The 20,877-nt window shown below is 36.8% G+C and overlaps 1 protein-coding gene across 1 annotated transcript in view; it reads right to left on the bottom strand.

The window, feature by feature from the left end:
• Nucleotides 1-3,811: 3,811 nt before the first annotated feature.
• PDE10A (phosphodiesterase 10A) overlaps nt 3,812-20,877 on the bottom strand; it is a gene marked incomplete at its 5' end in the record, with an annotated part of 33,994 nt that continues 16,928 nt past the window's right edge. The window contains 4 exons of the mRNA XM_009584149.1: nt 3,812-4,529; nt 10,107-10,195; nt 14,691-14,771; nt 18,887-18,998. Of these exons, the coding sequence (XP_009582444.1) occupies nt 4,412-4,529; nt 10,107-10,195; nt 14,691-14,771; nt 18,887-18,998 (400 nt within the window). The remainder of the gene's footprint in view (nt 4,530-10,106; nt 10,196-14,690; nt 14,772-18,886; nt 18,999-20,877) is intronic.

Genomic DNA, 20,877 nt, shown 5'->3' with positions numbered 1-20,877 from the left:
TCTATTGTACAAACGTAATAGTAAAGGTTTAGGTTTGTTTTTTAAATACAAAGACTGCAAATGAATACATGAAAAAAATTACACACCATGTACAGTATTTATAATTTATAAATGCAAAGTTAAGACCTCTTTAAATTATTGCACTTGCATATTTTTTGTTTTTTACAAAGATAGTTTATATGTATCATATATATATATATGTGTGTGTGTAAATATATATATATATATAAAACAACCTTTTCAGCTCACTAAATGTAGTAAAGTTGAATGTTGTTACCTTGAAGTTCATTCTTCTTCACATAACAGCCCAACCTGGATTTTGAATATATATGAATCTACTCTACAAATCAGTTTGATCTACCCTAGAAAGCAGTCCGTTATTTTAGGTTTTTTGACGGAGTATACACCCGTATTACAATCGAGCACAGTTTTTGGTCAGAAAGCAAAATAAGAGTTATGATGTGCCTTTGCTAGATTGGGATATATAACCTAAAGTTTGAACATGAACTTCCTTGTAGTAGTGTGCAGAAAGCCTTTTCTGTGTTTAGAATGAACAAATTAATTGTTCCACTTCACAGAACTGTTCCTATATCACAGTGTTTGAGGCAAATGCATTATTTCAAGAGGGTCATAATTATTTTGAGCATTTAACAATCTCTACTTTTTAACATGAATAGTGCTACTTGCTATCCCTGCAATTTTAACACTAAATGCTCTAAATGCAGTCACAGCAAACTAATCACACTGTTCTAAGTTTAAACACATGAAAGAAGTCTGTGCCACATAAAAAGATGAATTCCACACTGCATGTCCCCTCCAACATAAATGTTTTATCACATACTCCAACTAAAAAACGTATTGCATTTCTCTAATGCAATAACTAAATGGCCACTTATAAAAAAAAAAATACTGCCATGAGTTGAACCATTACAGCAGAATGTTCTACTACTGTACAAAATTCACGGATTAATTATAACAGTGGAGTTTCTGTCAGTGCTGTAATAAAATACGCAACATCTTGGATGAGTATCATGCTATGTCAACTATTTTTCTCACTTAGTGCATACCTTTCAGGCACCATTGCATAATACATTAGAAATGCTCAGATATGGCTTCAAACACTCCTTTTACCTTTACCGGGCTTAGAAGGGAAGAGCAATTGGAATTATTAACAAAAATAATGCAGTTCTGGGAATATAAAGTGTAATACTTCCAGGAAAGGAGAGATCTGTTAGGTTTTTTAGACATTCTTATTGATCTTGGGCAAGATCAGTTTTAGCAAGATAAAAATGCAAGGAAGAATGGCTTTTGGCAGTTTAACTTAATGAGCCAGATGTCTTACAGATCTAGATGTCTTACTGCTCTATTTGTGAGTCCAAGTCCAGAATTTTGAACAATTAAATCTCAACATGTACTTGAGCCATGAAATTCAAATGCAGCTTCAAAGTTTTAATTTTTGGTGGTTTTGACTTTGGAAGTGTGGGTATAAGTTTGTTTTTACAAAAAATTTACACATCTGAATCTGCACTCTGTAAATGCTAAAACAGACTAAATTTGCTTAGAAAATACAGCCCATTGTGGCTGTTTTTGTTGGTCTAGGTGCTAACAAAGAGTAAGATTTTGTCCTGACCTTTCTCCTTTTACACACCAGGAAAACAAACCAAACCACAACCACTGGAGCCAAAATTTTTAACTCTAATGGACATTATTCTATAGCAAACATATATTTTATGTGGTTTGGATAGTTCTATATTAGAAACAATACCTGATTGACTTGAGACATTAATAGAAGAACTTACTGCTAATTTGACAAATTCGTTAGGGAAACATGTTCTGTATCAGTACTTATAAACTTCAAAACATAAAATATTATGTGATACTACCAAATATTTTGAATGGTAAGTTACAGAACTAGTCAAGTTATCTTTACTGTCAACAAGTAAAAGATCAATTAAAAGCTTTCCATAATACAGACACAGTGTGATAAGGAATATTTTTGCAACACTTATAAGATCAGCATTCAAAGAGGGAGTATAACAGCAAATGTATTAACACATGAAGGAAAAATGTTCCATCCAGTAGTTGGGGTATCTGAATTTCAGAGAGTATTTTTGTAGTAACCATAGATTTGGATAATTTTCACGTAAACATTATCAGCATTCAAAGAGGGAGTATAACAGCAAATGTATTAACACATGAAGGAAAAATGTTCCATCCAGTTGTTGGGGTATCTGAATTTCAGAGAGTATTATCAGAGAGTAGTAACCATAGATTTGGATAATTTTCATGTAAACATTAGGAACCGTGGATTATGTCTCAAGTACTTAGCGGATGAAAGGTTGCATCTACAAGATTTAGTTAAAACAGAACTGCTAAGGAGTAAAGCAGAGGACACAGCATGAGATACTATTCATTCTACTTTGGTGTAATTGTTTCCTGCCATTTTTTTTTAATCCCAAAATAGTTTGCTGTGGTTAACAACGAATTTCTGCACTTAGAATTGGCAAAGCAAACTGAAAAAAATTATGGGGCTGCTGCTAGGTAACCTGTATCATACAAATAAGATAACTTCATACTGAATTCTCAACATCTGGGATATCTATGTACTGCAAAGGCTTAGGTGCATTTATACATTATGTGATTACGTATCACATACTGTACACATGTACAGATACTGGTATGTGCTCGACCATAACAGAAGGCAAAACTCAAGATTCCAAGTCATTTACATGAAACCCATAAGATGGCATGCTTATTAGAGCAATACAGCTCAACAGACATGAGATGGAAAAAGACAATCTGTGTTCTGTCTTTAAGTCACTACTTTAAGTCACTATTATTTGTTGCAGTTACACAAATGGCCATGTTATCACGGAACCACTACAAGACTGTATTATCTGTGAAAAAGCATACAATGCAGCGTAGGCTGTATGCGAAAGGTATGCAAAGACTGTGTTTTCAGCTACTGTGTGGATCAATACAAAGATTTTTTTCTCATTATTTTTAAGAGAAAGATGAAGGCAAATTAAGCGTTGTTGAAACATACCCTGTACAATTGCACTAAATTTAAAAGCGTGGCATTAAATGTAAGGTCTTAAAGTCTGTGCGTAAGTTTGTAAGTCTGAAGCGTAAGTCAGCACAGACCTGTAAACACAACATTTTAGAGTACTCTTCTTCAGTCAGCTATTCTTTCATTGAGAAAGGCAGTTCTAAGCCTGGAAATTTTGCTGAACTAGGAGAAAAAAAGCAAACAGACAAATGGAGAAGTTTCCTAATTTCACTCATCTTGGGATGGGGGAAGAGAGCAGTAGAAGTCATGCAGTATTACTGTGCAACACAAAAGCTAGTCAATACAAAAACATTTTTGATTTATTGTGATGGTACCACAATCCCTCTTATCAGACCTGACTTTTCTGACAAGGCTTTTGTTCCCCACAGATAGCATACTTCAGGTGTGTCTCTAATACCTTTTAAAATACAACTCAGCAGGTAGAAATAAAAATGATGACTTTACTTAACTGTGAGCTAGGCAAGGAAATCTTTGCTCTCACATTTAAATTTTAATCTGATGCTTCTGTCACTATGAACACAAAAACTCCAACCTGGAACTCTCTCTCATATCAGAGATAAATATCCAGTACTTCCAGTGTTTTAAGGGAGGAGTTGTCTAGGTTTATAAATCATTCTGAAGAACAAAGCACCATCACTAGTTCTTTCAACCTTTGCCTTGTGAGTGACAGACAATTTGCATCATGACGCTTAATGAAGTACTTTAGACCTTTAACCTGAATGTTGGTTTTCCTTTAGTTTGCAGCAAGAGAATTCACTGTAACCTAAGCATGAATTATAGTCTCCAAGGATTCTGCTGGAGTTCAAACTGATTACAAGTAGATCACACATAAACATTCACAATAGCAATGGGTATATTGTTCTATTTATAGCCAAGAACTCCCAAGTGACACTGGTGTTAAAGCCAGCCACAGTACGGTATAATAAAAGTACCATTGAAACCCTTACTAGAAAGATACAATTTAGAAGTACCCCCTAAGATTTTTTTTTCCCCCATCAGTTTTAAATTAAGGCCTCAGCAATGTAGCCCATGAGATAAGGCCAGTCTTTTATATTCACAAGTTCTAAGTTCTCTTTTGATAGCTGATTCCAAAACATCTGGGTTGTCGTTTTCCTTCTGTTCACGTTGTGTCACCGGTGTAGGTCAGGCGATTGGCTGCCAGAGTCATTTAGCTGAGGTAACTCCAAGGGTGTTACCTTCCTAGGCAGATCTGCTTCTTAGTTAGCATTTTGTAGCTTTTCTTTTTCCTTTTTTTTTCCAAATAAAAATGAAACAAAACAAAAAACAACCCCCAAAACAGGAAGGGATGCTCTTCAGGTTAAAGCAATCTGTTGCTGCGGTTCAGTCATCGATCTTCACAGGAAGTGAATCTGAGGTCCCAGGAGCAAGGGACTGGGAGGGAATCCATATAGAGGCTTCCTCACCTCTTGTTACTTTCTCCCATTGGTTGAGATTGTCCCTGGAGATGCAAAAAAGTCAAAGAGGTAAAGCACTGTTCATAAGTTTATTAGGATTTCTTCCTAACAATACCGTCTGCTGTACTGTACTTTGCGATGTAGCTTTATGCTTTATATAAGTACCTGTATGTCATCAAGCTTTTATCATCTTTACATTATTTCATCCTTTACCTTCAGGTATCCCATTTTGTAATCTCGTGTGGCTCGCATACATGTTGACTATATATAAGCCTATGGCATACCTTCCCCAAAACGAGCCCTGGAACTACTGACTAGCACCTGCTTCCGTTACAAATTTCTAGCCCTCATGGCTGCAGAGAAAACCCAGCTGTGACCCAACAGAGACATGTCTGCAGAGAGTCTGAAACAGCAGTCTGGAGACAAGCAGCCTTCGTCACTTCAGACTTCAGGGATTTTACCACAGTATACTTTGGCTCTTTTCAAAACCACCACAGAAATCAGGACTTTTGCCAGGAAATTTCCTTCACTGAAAGCCACAGAAGCGCATTAAGCCTTCCAAAACTCCTGCACATGGGCTGCCTGACAGCTTATGAAATGTTGCATGCCAACATCATAGTATCACCTTTCAATTACTAACGTGGTGATCATACTATCAATCTACTACATTTAAAGAGTACCCCTTCCTCAAGACAGAAAATTTTTTTTAGTGTCTCACAGCCTGGCCAACCCCCAAGTCCAAATTTTAATTCACAAGCCATAAAATGATGAGAAATTAAGCTGGTAATGTTCTAATGATCTGAAGGGAGTACAGACCCATAATCTTACTTGCTGTACACTAGTAGCACTCCAGTAACTTGGAAGTCTGTGTTGATGATATCCAGCATTGGACCATACTTGCAACCTGTGGCCAAATCTAGCGCTCAGTGTTCAAAGACAGAGAGAAAGAGAGCAACCTCAACTGTTTCAATTTCATACTATCAGATACCTAGTTACTAAAACAACAGTTCTTAGATGTCTTCAGTAAACACACAGGAATGTTAAAGCTCTAAGGTCTTACACGCTATGTGTCATATTATCGTATTACTTTGGAATTTATGCTTCCGATTTTTATGTCACAGCTTTGCTGAAACAGTTGATAAAACAGCAAATAATGAGCTGAAAGCACAGTGAACAGGTAAGAAGAGAAAACGTTGCATTTTCTGGGGATGGGGGACAGCAGGATCTGATGGAGTCTGCCGAAGAAAGCTGGTGCCCTCTAGGGGAGCACCCACACCATTTTCTGCAGGCAGGTGGAAGTCATGAAGCCAGTGTTAGCACAGCGCTGAATCTCAGCTAATACACTCAGGCCCTAAGGATCAGAAAAACTGAACCGTCACTATTTCTAGGTCCCTTTCTTGAAACTGGGAAAGTAATGAGGAGAACTGCAGCTGAAATATTTTTAAATTATATCAATTTCAGCAAGAATTGAGAGACCTGAAAGCACATGGAAAATTGTTTAAAATTATTTGGTCTGAAATAAAGGAAAAAATAAATCACTTCACCTCATCCTCTAAATAAATATTCTATCATAGATTTGCCACTTTGGTAAGCCTATTGAGTATGTGGGCTACAAAACACACATAGAACATACTCTGAACACTGTAACACAGGCAGCTGGTAGTTTTGATCTACACAGAATGACAAGAGAGTATTTAAAAATGTGGAATAAATTACTGGACAAGAAAACCTTCTAGATTCTTAGCTGCCACCTTACCTTAGGGAAATCAGTGACTGATACCTTTTTTTTTTGTAAAGATGCAGATAATACAATTCATTTGCCTTCGTGCTCCCAATGAAGCCCTTGCTCCTAAGTGTCCGGAATAAATGCCCAGAGGCTCTCAAAATAAAAACCTTGATGCTGACATGCTGCTTCTGCTGCTATTATTTGCAGCTGGTGTCTATGTTCCAAACAACTCAAGGACACGGCAACTTAAACACTGCGTTCCAAGAACGAGCACTGCTGGTGAAGGGGTGATATCAAAATCGGTTCAGTCAGCAGCTGAGGCAATAACAACCAGGAATGAGGCTTTATTTGTCTCATCACACTGCATAACAGTTACCCATCAAAAATAAAGGAAAAAAAAAAAGTGTAGTGTAAAATCAGTTATTTGAAACACTCTGGAGTAACATAAACCCTGCAACAAAATATATTCTAGTAACTGGGGAGTTGATGTTAGATCTGTGTTCTTGATTTCCTACTCTGCATCTGCAAGTCTGAAGTCTCAGCACTCCCTCCTCAGCCCCCTCAAACAGACAGCAGAGGGTAATTTCAAGGCTAAGCTAAAACTATCAAACTGCTCCTCAGAAGAATTTATGCCAGGGTGTGGATTTTCAGGAAGCTCTTTAGTCTTACGGAGATCTTAAACCCATCCACACATCTATGCCCCAGTTCTGCATCAGTGCAATCTAAATTAAGGAAGAGCAAGGTGGGGAGCTGTGTCTGTACAGAGCTGTGCCCAGTCTGGAGATCGTGCCCGTGTAGCTTTCAGAAGTATCAGTATTATAACTACAATTGGAATTCCAAACAACAAACTTAATTTCTAGAATAGAAGAAGTTCATACAATCTCTGCCAGGAGTCTGATTGCTTTTACTTCAGACATTACACTTTTTGCAGATAAACCCACTCTTGAAAAGATGTTCATGCTTGATCTTCAGAAGCATGGAGAACCTTTCATCTAGAACACATATGTATGTGGGTGCTTGATACTCTGCAATTCAACTTTAAACCTTCTCAGCTGAGTACTGAAAGATGGACCGTCAAGTATTACAAGCCACTTTTGCAAAGAAGCCTCAGTTGGATATCCATGTGGCTAGACATCAAAAGACATGGGTCCTCTCAGAACCCTGCTCCTGAAAAAGATGCTGTGCAGTCTTAAGCACTCAGCCTAGCCTCTCTAAGCCTCTGTTCCCATTATGTGGAATAACAATGCTAACTTCTTACCAAAGGTACTGGCGGGCTTATGCAAATGGTTCTACAGTAAATACAAACCCATTTTTAAGACCTCCCATTTGATTGCGCTAGTTACAGAACTTTCCTGACATCCAGTGCTGAGGTTACTTTATTATCATACAGACTCTGCAAGACATTTTCACATTAAAAGCATTTAGATACTGATTTGGGGAGTAAAAGTACACCCAGATGTTGAAAAATAAGTAATACAAAAGAAATAAAAATTTTCACATATATAAAGCAGTTTGAACAATATTTGTTAGCTTGAGTAGAAACAAATAACTGGAAACACTCATGAGAATTTTTGGGTATCACAGTTGATGCTGTTTAGTCCATGTAAACAGTATAAAACTCTTTCTGACTGTAAACATGGTTACGCAAAGCGCAATCTGTGTTCCAGTTACATGGATTGAATAACCGACCATTTAGCTTTCAGCCATCAACACAGCTGAAGCAACATGCCTTCAAGCAAGGATTACAAAGAGAAAGAAGTCAGAAAACTTCCAAGATCTCAGACTACCTCTCAGTAAAGCAGCTGGATGACTCACGACCTTGTAAAGACTGAAAGGATTACAAGCAGTTCTGTAGTTTACTTCACATTCTCTGATTTCACGCTGAAAGCAACTCTTCTTTATTTGTCAGAGTACACATTATTCAATTATCTATAATCAAACTATCAACACATATGTATTAGGTCAACACAGCTCAGGGAGTACACATTCCTACCCTGCACTGTAACTCCGAATTCCAAAACAGGATTTGGACTTTGATACCATTATGATAGTAACACACTCTACAGCATTTTGAAACTAGGGAAGAGTTTAATGCTATATTGTAACTGATGGAACCACTAAAATATGCACTTATGAATACTTCCACATTACTCAATTTAGAATAACAAATTACTGCCTATTAGTTACCAGACATTGTTACTTTCATAGCTTCTCAGGATGAAAGACACTACTTAAGGACCACCTAGCCTGACTGCCTGGAAAAGACGGGCCTTGGCAATTTCATCACAGAAACTGTGCTTCAGACCTGTATCCCTTTTACCTCTCTCTTTTAAAAAGTATACCTAGCTTTGGTTTAAGACCTTCAACTGACATTATTCCAAATGTTAAAAAAGACATTCACCATATTCCTTGTTGAACCTTTGGGCTTCAAGTAGTCTTTACCTGCTAAATTGTCTAATCAGAAAACATACTATGGAGACAGTTACAGATTTTGATAAAGTCATTCTCTTAGATAAACTAAACACATTATATCAGATTTTTTAGTCTCTCACTACTAAGGTCTCAAAACATTCTTTAAGCTCCTTCTTAATCTTCTCTTATTTGCTAGTGTCTTTATCTACTCTTCTTAAAGCACAGACACTAAACAGGATTCCAGCTGTAGCCCCATTAATGTAATAACAGAGGTATAGTCTCTAATCCTACTTTATATTCCCTCCATATCCATGTAAGTGTTGCACAGCCATGCCCAGCAGCGGGACCTTAGAGGCAGCTGACTACTAATGATGGCCCTTAGATACTCACTGTTTTTCGTAAGATAGTCCTTTTTCCCACTGGTACAGACCTACGTATTCTTCTCATAGCTATATGAAATAGCATTTGGGTGCAAATGAAATTATTTTGCTAACCACTACCTTAAATTTCATGGCATTTTGTACACAGTGGGCATCCTTCTGTTACTTCACACAGATCATTTAGCACACAGATCAGGAAAGTGACAGAGTAGGTAGGTGCGCCTTACAGGACAAAGAAAAAGTTCAATGGAAGCTAGAATTTAAGGACCACAAGAGGGAAAAAAGATTATGAGAGAGGTGCTAGTAAAAGCATAGAAAAACAGGCCTCTTCTCCCTGGATGTGACTAAAGATTGCTGGCATTTTATGAACTAACTGTTTTTCCTTAGACAATACTGATTAACCTGAAACTAGAACATTTTCATGAAGCATACGGTGTCAACAGAAATTTTGTCAGGAAAGATTGCTAAGGTCCAGGATATAATTATTGGACAGAACTACCTACAAAGAGATTCACCATCATTCCAGGGTAGAAGCAGCCAATTGGTTAAGGACCCTAGACTCTCCTCCAGAAGACCCAATCTACATCCCAACTGACTGATAGGGCAAAGTTACATTTGTCTCTCCCACATCCCAGTGGTACTACCCTTATGTCCTAACTACTGAATATTCTGGGGATCTTTCATTTTCTACTTTTTAATAAAAATGTTCTGACATGAAATAAAACCACATGCCAAACCCACATTTTTTAATGAAGCAGAATTCTAGCCGATCTTAGTTGTGAGAACCATGTTGAAGTAAAAAGGACAGAGAGGGAAATTGCACTGAGCAGCCTAGATAGGGATACATAAGCACTGTTTTTCTCTAAATGCTTTTGGCGTCAAACATGTTTTAATAGCTGTGTCTGTAGATCTGCATTGGATAGTCCCAGCCAGTAGTTATTGCCTCTGGGTTTCTGCATAGATTAACGTGAGATGCGTATCCCTGTTTATCTGCATGCAAATTCTAAAATTAAAAGTCTGTATTTCCAGACAAACTTGCAAAGCATGTTTGCTTTTTCTTTAACCAAGCTACACGCTATGCCAAAACTGACACATTTACTCACCTGCATGCTCGGAGTAGTGGCCCAGTTGGAGGAAAGATCTGTGCAAGTGTGGTGTAACATGGGATGGCTACAGCATTGTAGAACCCAATCTATGAAAAACAGCAATGAAAAAAAAAAAAGTTAGATGTTGCCAAACTACAACACTGAAAGTTAACAGCCAACTAGTTCAAAGCTGTTGACTACTTACTTAATTACTACTTATGTTGGTACTTCATACTTCTGCATCTCATCTTAATATCCGAATACTTTAAAATGAAGCACTAACAATGAAATCTCTGGCAATTACAAGTTGCTTACGTGCCTCTCTCTTAGGACTAATATGGCTGCTTCAGATAGGATTTTCTACAGGACCTTTATTATTCAATTGATTCAATTGATTTGCTTAGCATCTGTCTGGCTTTTTGGTGTCAGTAGTGGCAGGAGGTAGGTGCAGATGGCAGAGCCATTTCTGCAAACATTATTCTTGTGATGAAATTATGGTCAGATTCTGGATTGTTTTGATGTCCTCCAAAGTATGTATTCCATAGTTCAATTTACTTGAGATGCTAGGGGCTTTGCACTTTTGGAAAGTTTCTAAAAAGGTGTGCACCGTGATCAATAATTGGTTTGCAATTTCTTTTCATGTATGTGATTCAGTGATATATTTTTACCATTATCATATAAATCTATTTAGAGAACATCAAATAAGCACCCTTTTAATGATATCTGATTCATACAGGCTTAGGGGCCTATGACAGCTACCATGTCACAGTTGAATTGCCATGACATGAGGAAATTTTTAAAAAACGCTACTTATATATTAGCAAGGATGACAGGTTAAATTCAGATCCATTATAACATCACTCATTTATCCCAGACTCTCATGATAGTTACAGTAGTGCACTATGATCTCTTTCTTTGCGCAGAGTTTTTAAATGCCTCCTAGTGAAATACCATGTATTGTACTGTGACCAAAGCATTTGATAAGAAGTCTCTTTTGAACTGTCTAAACATTATCCCTTATTCAGAAATTGAAGAGCAACTCTTGTCTTCACCTCCATCAATACAGAGATTCCTCTCATACTGCTATGTACCCAAGTCCATTCCGTACTTTAAAAAAAGATAAGATACATTTTCTGACCTGAGAACCCAACAGTCTGAGTTGAAGTAATCATGATGTAGCTGACAGAAAGAAACTGCAGCTGGTGAGAAGGCAAGGCTGCACACAGCTGTGATGTCTGCTCATCAACAAAATGTTTGCTGTTTTGCATAGTGCATTGGTTTCTTCCTACATGTTTTTTTCTTGTGTTTTTCTTTTTTGTTTCTTTTTTTTAAAGAGGAATATTTTATTTCACTGGAAAATAGCAGATTACTCCATAGCTCAAAAATTAAGTGGGACCTTAGGTACAGTCACACTGTAGACTTTCTGGCTCAATGAGAAGTGTGTTGCCATTGCAAAACATAAAAGATTTCAACCAAATTAAGTTCATCTGCAATATATTCCAAACAACCTTCTCTTTAGAACCCTCATATTTAAAATGTGTCCTTTAAGGTCCTGAAAGCTTTTAAGTTAAAATGCACATCATTCAAGGAAGAAAAACCCTGAAAGGCTCAATGGATTTATATTGTGAATAAAGCCAAGCTAACTAAAAACACTCCTTTGCAAAAAATTTCATTTCTGACCAGAGCAAACTCACACAAATCCCTTTTGTAAAAGGTTTAGGTTATCTGAATAAATTATTCCAGACTGATTTTTATGTTGCTGTGGCTAGACAGAAAGCCTAGAGTTCACTCAGATATGAGCAATCAGTTGAAGTCACTGCAGGAAAGGTAGTGTACGTATAACTTAAGATGCATAAGAAGGAGGAACTAGAGAATATCTTTTGTTTCTGAAATAAATTGTTCCTGTCTCTTCAAACTGTGCATCCTAAACACACTGCTAGCTTTAAGAGCTGTATCTTTAATGATGTTAATGATGATAAACCTTTTATTTTCAACCTGAAAACTGTATTTCTGGGATAAGCTTTGAATGGCTGAAGCACGTGAACTGTTCCTTCTCTCTCCCTTCATTACTCAGGCTGGCTTGACTTGTTTATCAAAAGGGCTTTCAGGTCACTGCAGAGTTTTTGCATTTCTATTTTCTTCACAGGTTCCAGGAGAGGCAGAAGGGGAGAAGGGGGGGCAGAAAAGAGCGTGATGGGATCCTTGCTGAGTCAGGAACAAATCTACAGTGCAGGCTCCACAATAGGAAGACACCAAACTCAGAGACCTTACATGAGTTGTGCTGCAAAGCATGTAAAGCACAATGGAGACCAACTGTTCCAGCCACCCAAGTGAGAGGAAAAGCTAAGTACAAGCTATTCTCATCAAAGATGAGTACTTGAGGCAGAAGTAGTTTTTTTTCAGAGATTACATGTTTATACAAATCCTCATTTCCTAAACATCATTGTTATTTAAATAAAGTATTGATGTTTTAATTAAAATCCACATAAAAATACTCATTAATGCTTTTTGTTAGAGCCCAAGGAAATGGATGATAATGCTTTATTAAATTCTTCAGTCTCTACATAAATATAGGAATGGTTACTTTCACAGAATTATATACGTCCTAAACCTCACATTTTGCTGTAACGTTGTTGTAAGATACAGAAGCCGCAACTATACTACTGAAATTGGCTTTTAACATCCTATTTTGCTTAATATTTTACTGTTATACTATTAAGAAGCATGAAACAAAGCACAAAGTTAAAAAGAACCTGATGAAGACAGTACCTGGAACAATACTTGGCACTGGTGAGGCTGCACCTTGAATACTGTGTTCAGTTTTGGGCCCCTCACTACAAGAAGGACACTGAGGTGCTGGAGCGTGTCCAGAGAAGGGCAACGAAGCTGGTGAAGGGTCTGGAGCACAAGTCTGATGAGGAGCGTCTGAGGGAACTGGGGCTGTTTAGCCTGGAGAAGAGGAGGCTGAGGGGAGACCTCATCGCATTCTACAACTACCTGAAAGGAGGTTGTAGCGAGGTGGGGGTTGGTCTCTTCTCCTAAGTAACCAGCGATAGGACGAGAGGAAATGGCCTCAAGTTGCACCAGGGGAGGTTTGGATTGGACATCAGGAAAAATTTCTTTACTGAAAGAGTGGTCAGGCCTTGGAACAGGCTGCCCAGGGAAGTGGTGGAGTCACCATCCCTGGAAGTATTTAAAAGACGTGTAGATGAGGCGCTTAGGGACATGGTTTAGTGGGCATGGTGGTGTTGGGTTGACGGTTGGACTCGATGATCTTAGAGGTCTTTTCCAACCTTAATGATTCTATGATTCTATGAATACTTACTGCATTTTAAAGAGGAAAAAAATAGCTTATTTCTTATATCTGCTTTCACCCCATTAACAATTCTTTCACATATGCCAGTATGACTACATACTATAATACTGTGTACTTTTCAAGATGTTCAAAGATAACTAATATAGCGTGTGGAAAAATAAACCAAATGCAGAAGAATGTTTCTTCTCTTCTTAGGCTTATACTAAACACACAAATTTAGTAAATTAACTGCTAATTCCTTACTATAATACAGGTAATAGTTTTTATGCTAAAATATGATAGAGAATATGGATTAAAGTGTCAGAATACAAAAATTTCCATACTTGCTTACAAAGTAATTAATCTACAGCGATTTTGTGATACTTTGTCATTTCTAATTTATTTTAAATATTATTGTTTATTTCAGAGTTTATTAAATACTTTGCAACTGCCAACTACTGACAAAGCATCAGAGGCCGCTGAAATTAAAAAAAAAGAAAAACTTATACGTATATGTGTATATGAATGGACAACGGACAATTTAAACTTCTTTTTCTCTGCTCAGATAATCAAAGGACAGGCTACCTTTTTCGTTTACCCAAAAAAGTTAGTTCAAAGATGGTTTTTTTCCCCTCAGATTTATGTTTACAAAATACGAAATTTCCCTAGGGAAAGCATAAAAAAGCATTCATTTCTGCACATTTGTGCACAGGAAAATCACCACCCAAAGACTTTGAAAAACAGACAACTGAGGCTCTTAGAAATACACGCTTTATTGCTTATCCTTAAGAAACTCTTCATAATTTTTTTTTTTTTTTTTAAGGAATGTCAAAAAGCAGTGTTTATAGTTATTCAGTGAAGAAGTATTGGTCTAAAATTACAAATATTTCGAAATCTGAATCTGGGTATTTTAACCAGGAACAGGTGACAAAGTTAATTTTGCATTCAGGATAAAACAGTGAAACCTTTCAGCTAAGGGCTGTAGCAACCACTTACGAAGTTGAAAAAGTGTTATTGACACTTCTCAAAATCATAGGTGATTGTCGTTTTAGCTAGAGTTACAAGTACAAAGAATGGAACAGGTGGCAACAGCAAAGAGCACATTGTCATTTAAGTAATGTCTTTGAAAATAAGTTTTCCACTGCTACTTAAAAAAAATTAACCCTGTTTCGCGTGCAGAACATAGAATTCAGCAGCCCACATACCCTAAAGTCAAATGAAATATTCACTAATATATAAAATGTTTTTTCCATACATGTTTTATTAACACTATAAAACATGTATCATTTTACAGAGAGAGTTCATACCTGACCCTGAGGGACTTCATCCTTCTTGTCTCTGTCCATCATAGGAATAGGTTGAATACCTGTTTTCTTCATTTCATCACCCTGGAGAAAAGCAGAGAGAGAGACTAGGAAACAAAAATCAAGACTACTGAGATCTGAATCAATTTCCATCTTCTATTGTATGTCAATCTAAAAATCCAGAATTTAAAATAACGTGTGGTACCGGTCTAAGGCAATCTCAGAAAACTGCCTAAGGAGGGGCTCATTTTATACATTCACTTAAATAATAACGTAAAAAGCAGATCCTGAAAGTTTTTGAGTCAGTGTACACACATTTTCCTTGTTTCCAAGGGCATCTCCATAATAAAAAGCAACTGGAAGAATAAAACCAAAGAAATCAGTTCATTCTATTCTGTTCTATTCATAGTTAGTCTCATATTTCAAAACATTACCTGTTTAAAGCACTATAATACAATGACCAGTAGAACACAACTCACCCATCCAAGGAAAAGCTGAGTGAAACAGATGAATTTAGAATGTGCCCTCTTTCTCAACAATCCAGTCTTTTTGACCATGCTGCTTTGAAGAAGCTGCCTGTCAAACAGCCTTCTTTTCTTTAAGTACGTTATCCCTCTACATTCATAAGAGGAATATTGGAAAGATGCAGTATATCCAAAGATCAGATATATGTAATGTCCAAGAGAAAACTGTCTCCTTATATTTCACCCATTACCAGCAGAGCAGCCAAAACAAATTTCTGAGCACTGTACTGGGCCTGAATACAATTAGTCCTTAAAAATCCATAATTAGGGAGAAAGTTTATGCAGGATAACTGCTCATACAATATTTGCTTATCTGTGTCCTTTAATGTGAGATTCAGCTCACAGAGGTTTAGCTATCTGAAAGCTTGAGACGTTCCCTAAACCCATGTTCTATGTTTCTGCTACAGTTAGTGAATGCATCCCCAGAAGACAATTTATTACACCTTTCTCATAAGATTTTACCAAGCCACGTTTCAAGTGGATCCTCCCTTGGATTTTGGCACCTTTACTCAAAGAGAATTTTGCAATGTAATAAATTGATTCTGGTCTGAGCAGAGCATCTTTCTGTTTGACTGCCTTGCAACTACCTTGAGTGTAGAAAAGATTGGGGCTTCTGGAAGTCAATTCCCTCTTGCATATTTGGCCTCAACATCACCTATTGACTATGATCCTGGTCAATTAACCAACAAGAGATGTAATCAGGAAGCTATTTGTGAATTGGTGTCTGTACTATTCTCTCATACCACATATTTCTTTCACCAAGTAGTTAGAGAGGCTAGAATCATTGAATCTAGTCTCTGTCAGATGTTTTACTGTTGAAAGAAACAAAAGGAAAGGCCTCCCTCCTCAGCTGATAAAAAAAAAGATGCCTGTAACAATTCCAAGCACAGAAATTCAGTGAATTGTTATTTAGGAACTGTCAGCAGTTTTGGTCTTATAAGCCCCCAGTAAATAATATTTAATTTTTTTTCCATTTGCTTGAAGTACTGCAATTGATTGATCTAGGACTGTCTGCAGCTACCATAGTCTCAATGATAAGAACCTCAACACTAAACCATTTAGCATCATATGATTTTAAGCTCTTTGATTAACATCATATCAAGTGCCTGAAAAACACCTGAAGTCAGAGCTGTGAGAAAGCTGTCCAGCCTCTGACTGATTTATGCCAAAACTGACCAAAGCTCAGATTTATGTTCACCATTTCACCTCGAAAGAAAAAGGTATCACAGAATCACAGAATGGTTTGGGTTAGAAGGGACCTCTTGGGATCATCCAATCCATCCCACACATCTACCCCAGCAGGATCAGCTAAAGAGGTGATCCAGGACTGTGTCCAGTCAGGTTTTGAATACCTCCAATGACGGAGACTCCACAACCTCTCTGGGCAACCTGTGCCACTGGTCGACCACCCTTACAGTAAAAAAGTAATACGTTTAGATGGAACGCATGCACCAGAAACACAAGTGTGTTCTTGTGTTCAGTATGTGTGAACACATACATGATACACTGTTGTAAAAAATATTGGTTTTATCCTCATAGTTATAATCATGATCAGAAAGTTAAAGTTGAAATTTTAAGCAAAGAAGTTTGTATCGTACTTGCAGTATGGCTATGATAAGTGGCTTATAAGTCTCTTAAAAAAAATACTGCAGAAAGGGTTTAACAACTGCCTAATGTCTCATATCTCACAAAAAAAAAAATCACAGCAGACAAATCTTATACAAGCTTGTAATCCTATATAACTGATCAGCAAACGTATTAGTTTGCTTGAGTTGTAGCACTGTGGGAAAGCTTCATGCTGAGCGATATCAAGGCAGATCTTAGCTGAAAACACTAGCTATACTGGGCTTCATTCAATGAAAAAAGATCAGTGTGACATACCACAAAATTGCTGCAACCTCTTCTGCAGTTATTGTTTTAGTTAATGATTACACAAAGAAGAAATATTATAAAAATGCTCTGATTAAATCATTCAACATATTATGAACTCAAGTAGTAATTAGAAGCAATATTCCATCCTACTTTTAGAACTGTAACACAACCATTCATTCAATCTAGTCAAATATACTTCTCTAAAGTTTACCTTTTTCCCCAATTAAGTAACAATTTCTGCAGTGAAACACAATCTAAACTTTCTATTGGTTTAGCTTTCCCAGGATTTTCTCTATATGTCTCCCGCTTTCCAATTTCCAGAAGCATTTAGACCTGTGGCTGGATTTGTCAACCATCCTGACTGGATCACAACATATCCAACTTCTGCCGTGTATCAATTAACCTCTTCTTAAAGAGGATTCAGTAAAACACCAATTACAGAATTCAATTTCTGTCAATAGCTTCTAATTTACATTTTCTCCATGAAGTAGCAATATAACACGATCCACCTTTATTAACTCATCCTTGGATTACAAAACAGGTTAAAGTCTGGGCAGGCTCAACTATGTCCATAATTCCATCTTTACTAGAGGAAAAATCAGTTTGATCCTTCCTGCTCCACTGAGTTCACAAGATTTGCATTAAAAAGTCTTTTTACTTGTAAGCAAAAAAGTTGAGTATGTAATCAGTGAGGCACATCGACATTATACCTCCATTGTATCACTTATAAGAACACTCACTTTCCAGTGCTGACATTTTAGAGAGTACTGAACTAGATCTTTGAGCTCATACAGTCTGCATTTTTCAAATATTTTATTGTAGTCTGGGCTGTTCATAATTAAGAGAATGAGAACATGTGGATACAAAAAACACCCACAAGCCATGCACATCTTGAATTTCATAGTGAACATGCAACAGGCAGGACAACAATCTCCACACTATATGCATGCTACATCAACTCTGTGGGCCTGATTTCCATTTTACACCACTGAATTCTGCAGACTTCCACAGGGCACATAATAGAAAAGAACAACTCTTTATGAGACACATGTGCAATAGGAGTTCTGAAAATACACTGCATAATTCAACTCTGTGCAACACCCTCAGAATTTATTCCTTATCCCTAAAGTAGTCACTTCCACTCTAAAAATTAAACGATTAGAACATTTACTCCTCAGCGTAAGACACGTAAGAGATTGCATCTTTATTTATGAACATGATTACATTACACAGCTCAATGCCTTGTTTCAGTTCTCAGTACATCTTATCTGTGGAGTAACTTTCAGTATATTAAAAAATCAGCTCTCTCTGAGACCCAGTTGTTGAGCTGGCTTACAAAGAAGATTCAAATGGTCGGATCAGAAGAATTTTAAGGTTTGTCGTATTTGCTTTAGCATTTCCTGGACTCATACTACAGCTTTATAAGTGTATTTCAAGGCAGCTGACCTGGAAGCTGGTTTCGTATTTTGGATTTCTAGAATACAAATAGATTCTTCACAAAACTACAGTTAGTGACTCAAAAAACCTTACAGATTTTCTTCTGTGCTCTGTTGCTTGGTCACTTTATGTTAGGACATACTTTCTAAATTTATCTTTAACAGAGAGAAAAAATGCTGCCTGAAAATTAGGATGCTAACTCAGCTCTTTAAATAGCTTCAGAGTAAACAACAGAACATGTGCATGCACCAATGAATACCTTTTAAACAAGCATGCTAAGATATGGATTGAAAAATACTTATGGTTGTTTTTTAATTCCTGGATACTTCCATTTATAAAGAGAATAAACAAAAGAAATACACATACCTCAGCCCAGAATTCCGCATATATATCATTGGCCGTCAGTCTGGTAACTGGCCACAACTTTGTTACAGAACACAAATCACAAGCCGTCATCATCAGACCAATCACTCTATCTCTAAAATAAAATAACAGTAAACTGTAAGTTTGGTAAAGAATGACCACACTGCGGAGTTTTTATTTGCCCTTCCTCAGTTCAATCAGCAGTGAAGTATATATACTACAAAATTTCTTCCACCTTGCTTGTTTCTTCCTCACTTGTTTATGATTCATTGGTAAGGCATCACACAAATTGTATATTATATTCCCTGCATTGTTTGCAACCAGAGTTCATTGACCATCCTCTGCAAAATCACATTCATAGAAAAGTACGCAAGAACGCCTGCCTGTTAGAACACTCACGTGCCCCTCCTTAATTTTCTGAAGATACACTACAAGTCTATAAAAAGAAAGATGGCATATCCTGTTGCTGCATTTCTTTCTGTTCTTTAAAGAGAGAGGAACACATGCTCCAAAAAGAGGAAAAACTAGTTCTGCGTCTATCTTAAGGTACTCTGTCATTGCTTTGTTGGAATAAATTCTAACCTTGACAGAACAAGAATCCTACACGTAACTCTGTCCTATACACTGACAAAACTGTTCACAGAATAACTGAACAGCATCAGTAGGATTATAATCATTATTAGGATAAGGTACACAAAAAAAAAATCTTATTTAAACAGTTTTCTAGCGCTCGTCTACTACCCAAACCTACGGTTTATGAATCTAAGTTTTATAAAGAAAACTGGCAAATTAATGAATGAATTCACGTGTTTTCCACCCAATGGAGAATTTAAGATGACACTTAAGGACACCTGCATCTTTGTTAATAATGTGTATTCCATGAAAAAAGCACACAATTTGCTAACTTGCATGCCAACGTGATGGCAGTCATTAAAACTGTACCCACAGACAAATATACTAGGGAAAATACATAAATACACAATATAACCAATAGATAAATGGCAAAGTGCAATTCCCCTGAGTTAAGAAAGAGGATTCATCAGACAAGTAAGGGCCAATTTAGCATTCCATTGCACGTACAGATACCAATTAGAAGTCTTGGATTCTTTGGCCACATTACAAACTGATGTCCTATCTTCAGGCACGTGGCTGTGCACTGAAAAATGCTCTGAGGGCAGGTAAGATAGAAAAAAAAAAACCCCACCATAATAGAATATGCAATCACACACTAAATAGTTGTGATCCTATTTAAATTTTATAAACCCTAAATTTAAGATTTCTGGTAAATTTTATTGTAAGATTATCAGGAACTACTATATCTTTGTCTTTTTAAAATGTTGAGGTTTATTCAAGTCTGATAAGCTTCAGTTCCACACTGGGAAATAAGCTTTTAAAAACTGCTCTTCCTACAGTGTTGTAATAATTTATTCAAAACTACTGGCAAAAACCTGTAAAACTCCTCAGAAAGAAGACCCAAGTATTAAAGTTTCTTTTGAAAAGAAATCAGAATCATGATTCAGTATTTTCCCATGTTGCGCCTCTAATTTTTCCCTGCATTAGATTAATGACAGGATCCACTTTCCAGTAAAGCAGCTCTGAAGGGCTGCATAAGCACTTTAATGAAGCCTGTTGTGAGACACATCTCTCATCCAGGGTGCAGTATGTTTTGCTTATGTGGACAAAGAGAGTCATGTATTTATACATATATGCACTTGTATGTTTTTAAAACTTAGAGCTATCTTAATTCACCAAGGTTGAGATCTGACCAGAATTCCTTCCAAAAAAGCATGTTGATAGAATAATCAAAATATTGACATAAAAATAAAACTAAGTAATTATTGCACACCTTTTCCCCACCACCTAACTGCCTGTGCACTAACTTTCATCTGCAGATGATCTGTCTTTGAACTGTGCAGATGACATCCAAAGGCAGTGACATAAAAATATAAAACAATGGAAATTACTGTTACATACTTGGAATTTTACACACAGCT

Source organism: Fulmarus glacialis, unplaced genomic scaffold, assembly GCF_000690835.1.
Source record: "Fulmarus glacialis isolate BGI_N327 unplaced genomic scaffold, ASM69083v1 scaffold9458, whole genome shotgun sequence".
Taxonomy (NCBI): domain Eukaryota; kingdom Metazoa; phylum Chordata; class Aves; order Procellariiformes; family Procellariidae; genus Fulmarus; species Fulmarus glacialis.
This window is presented reverse-complemented; position numbering and strand designations above follow the sequence as displayed.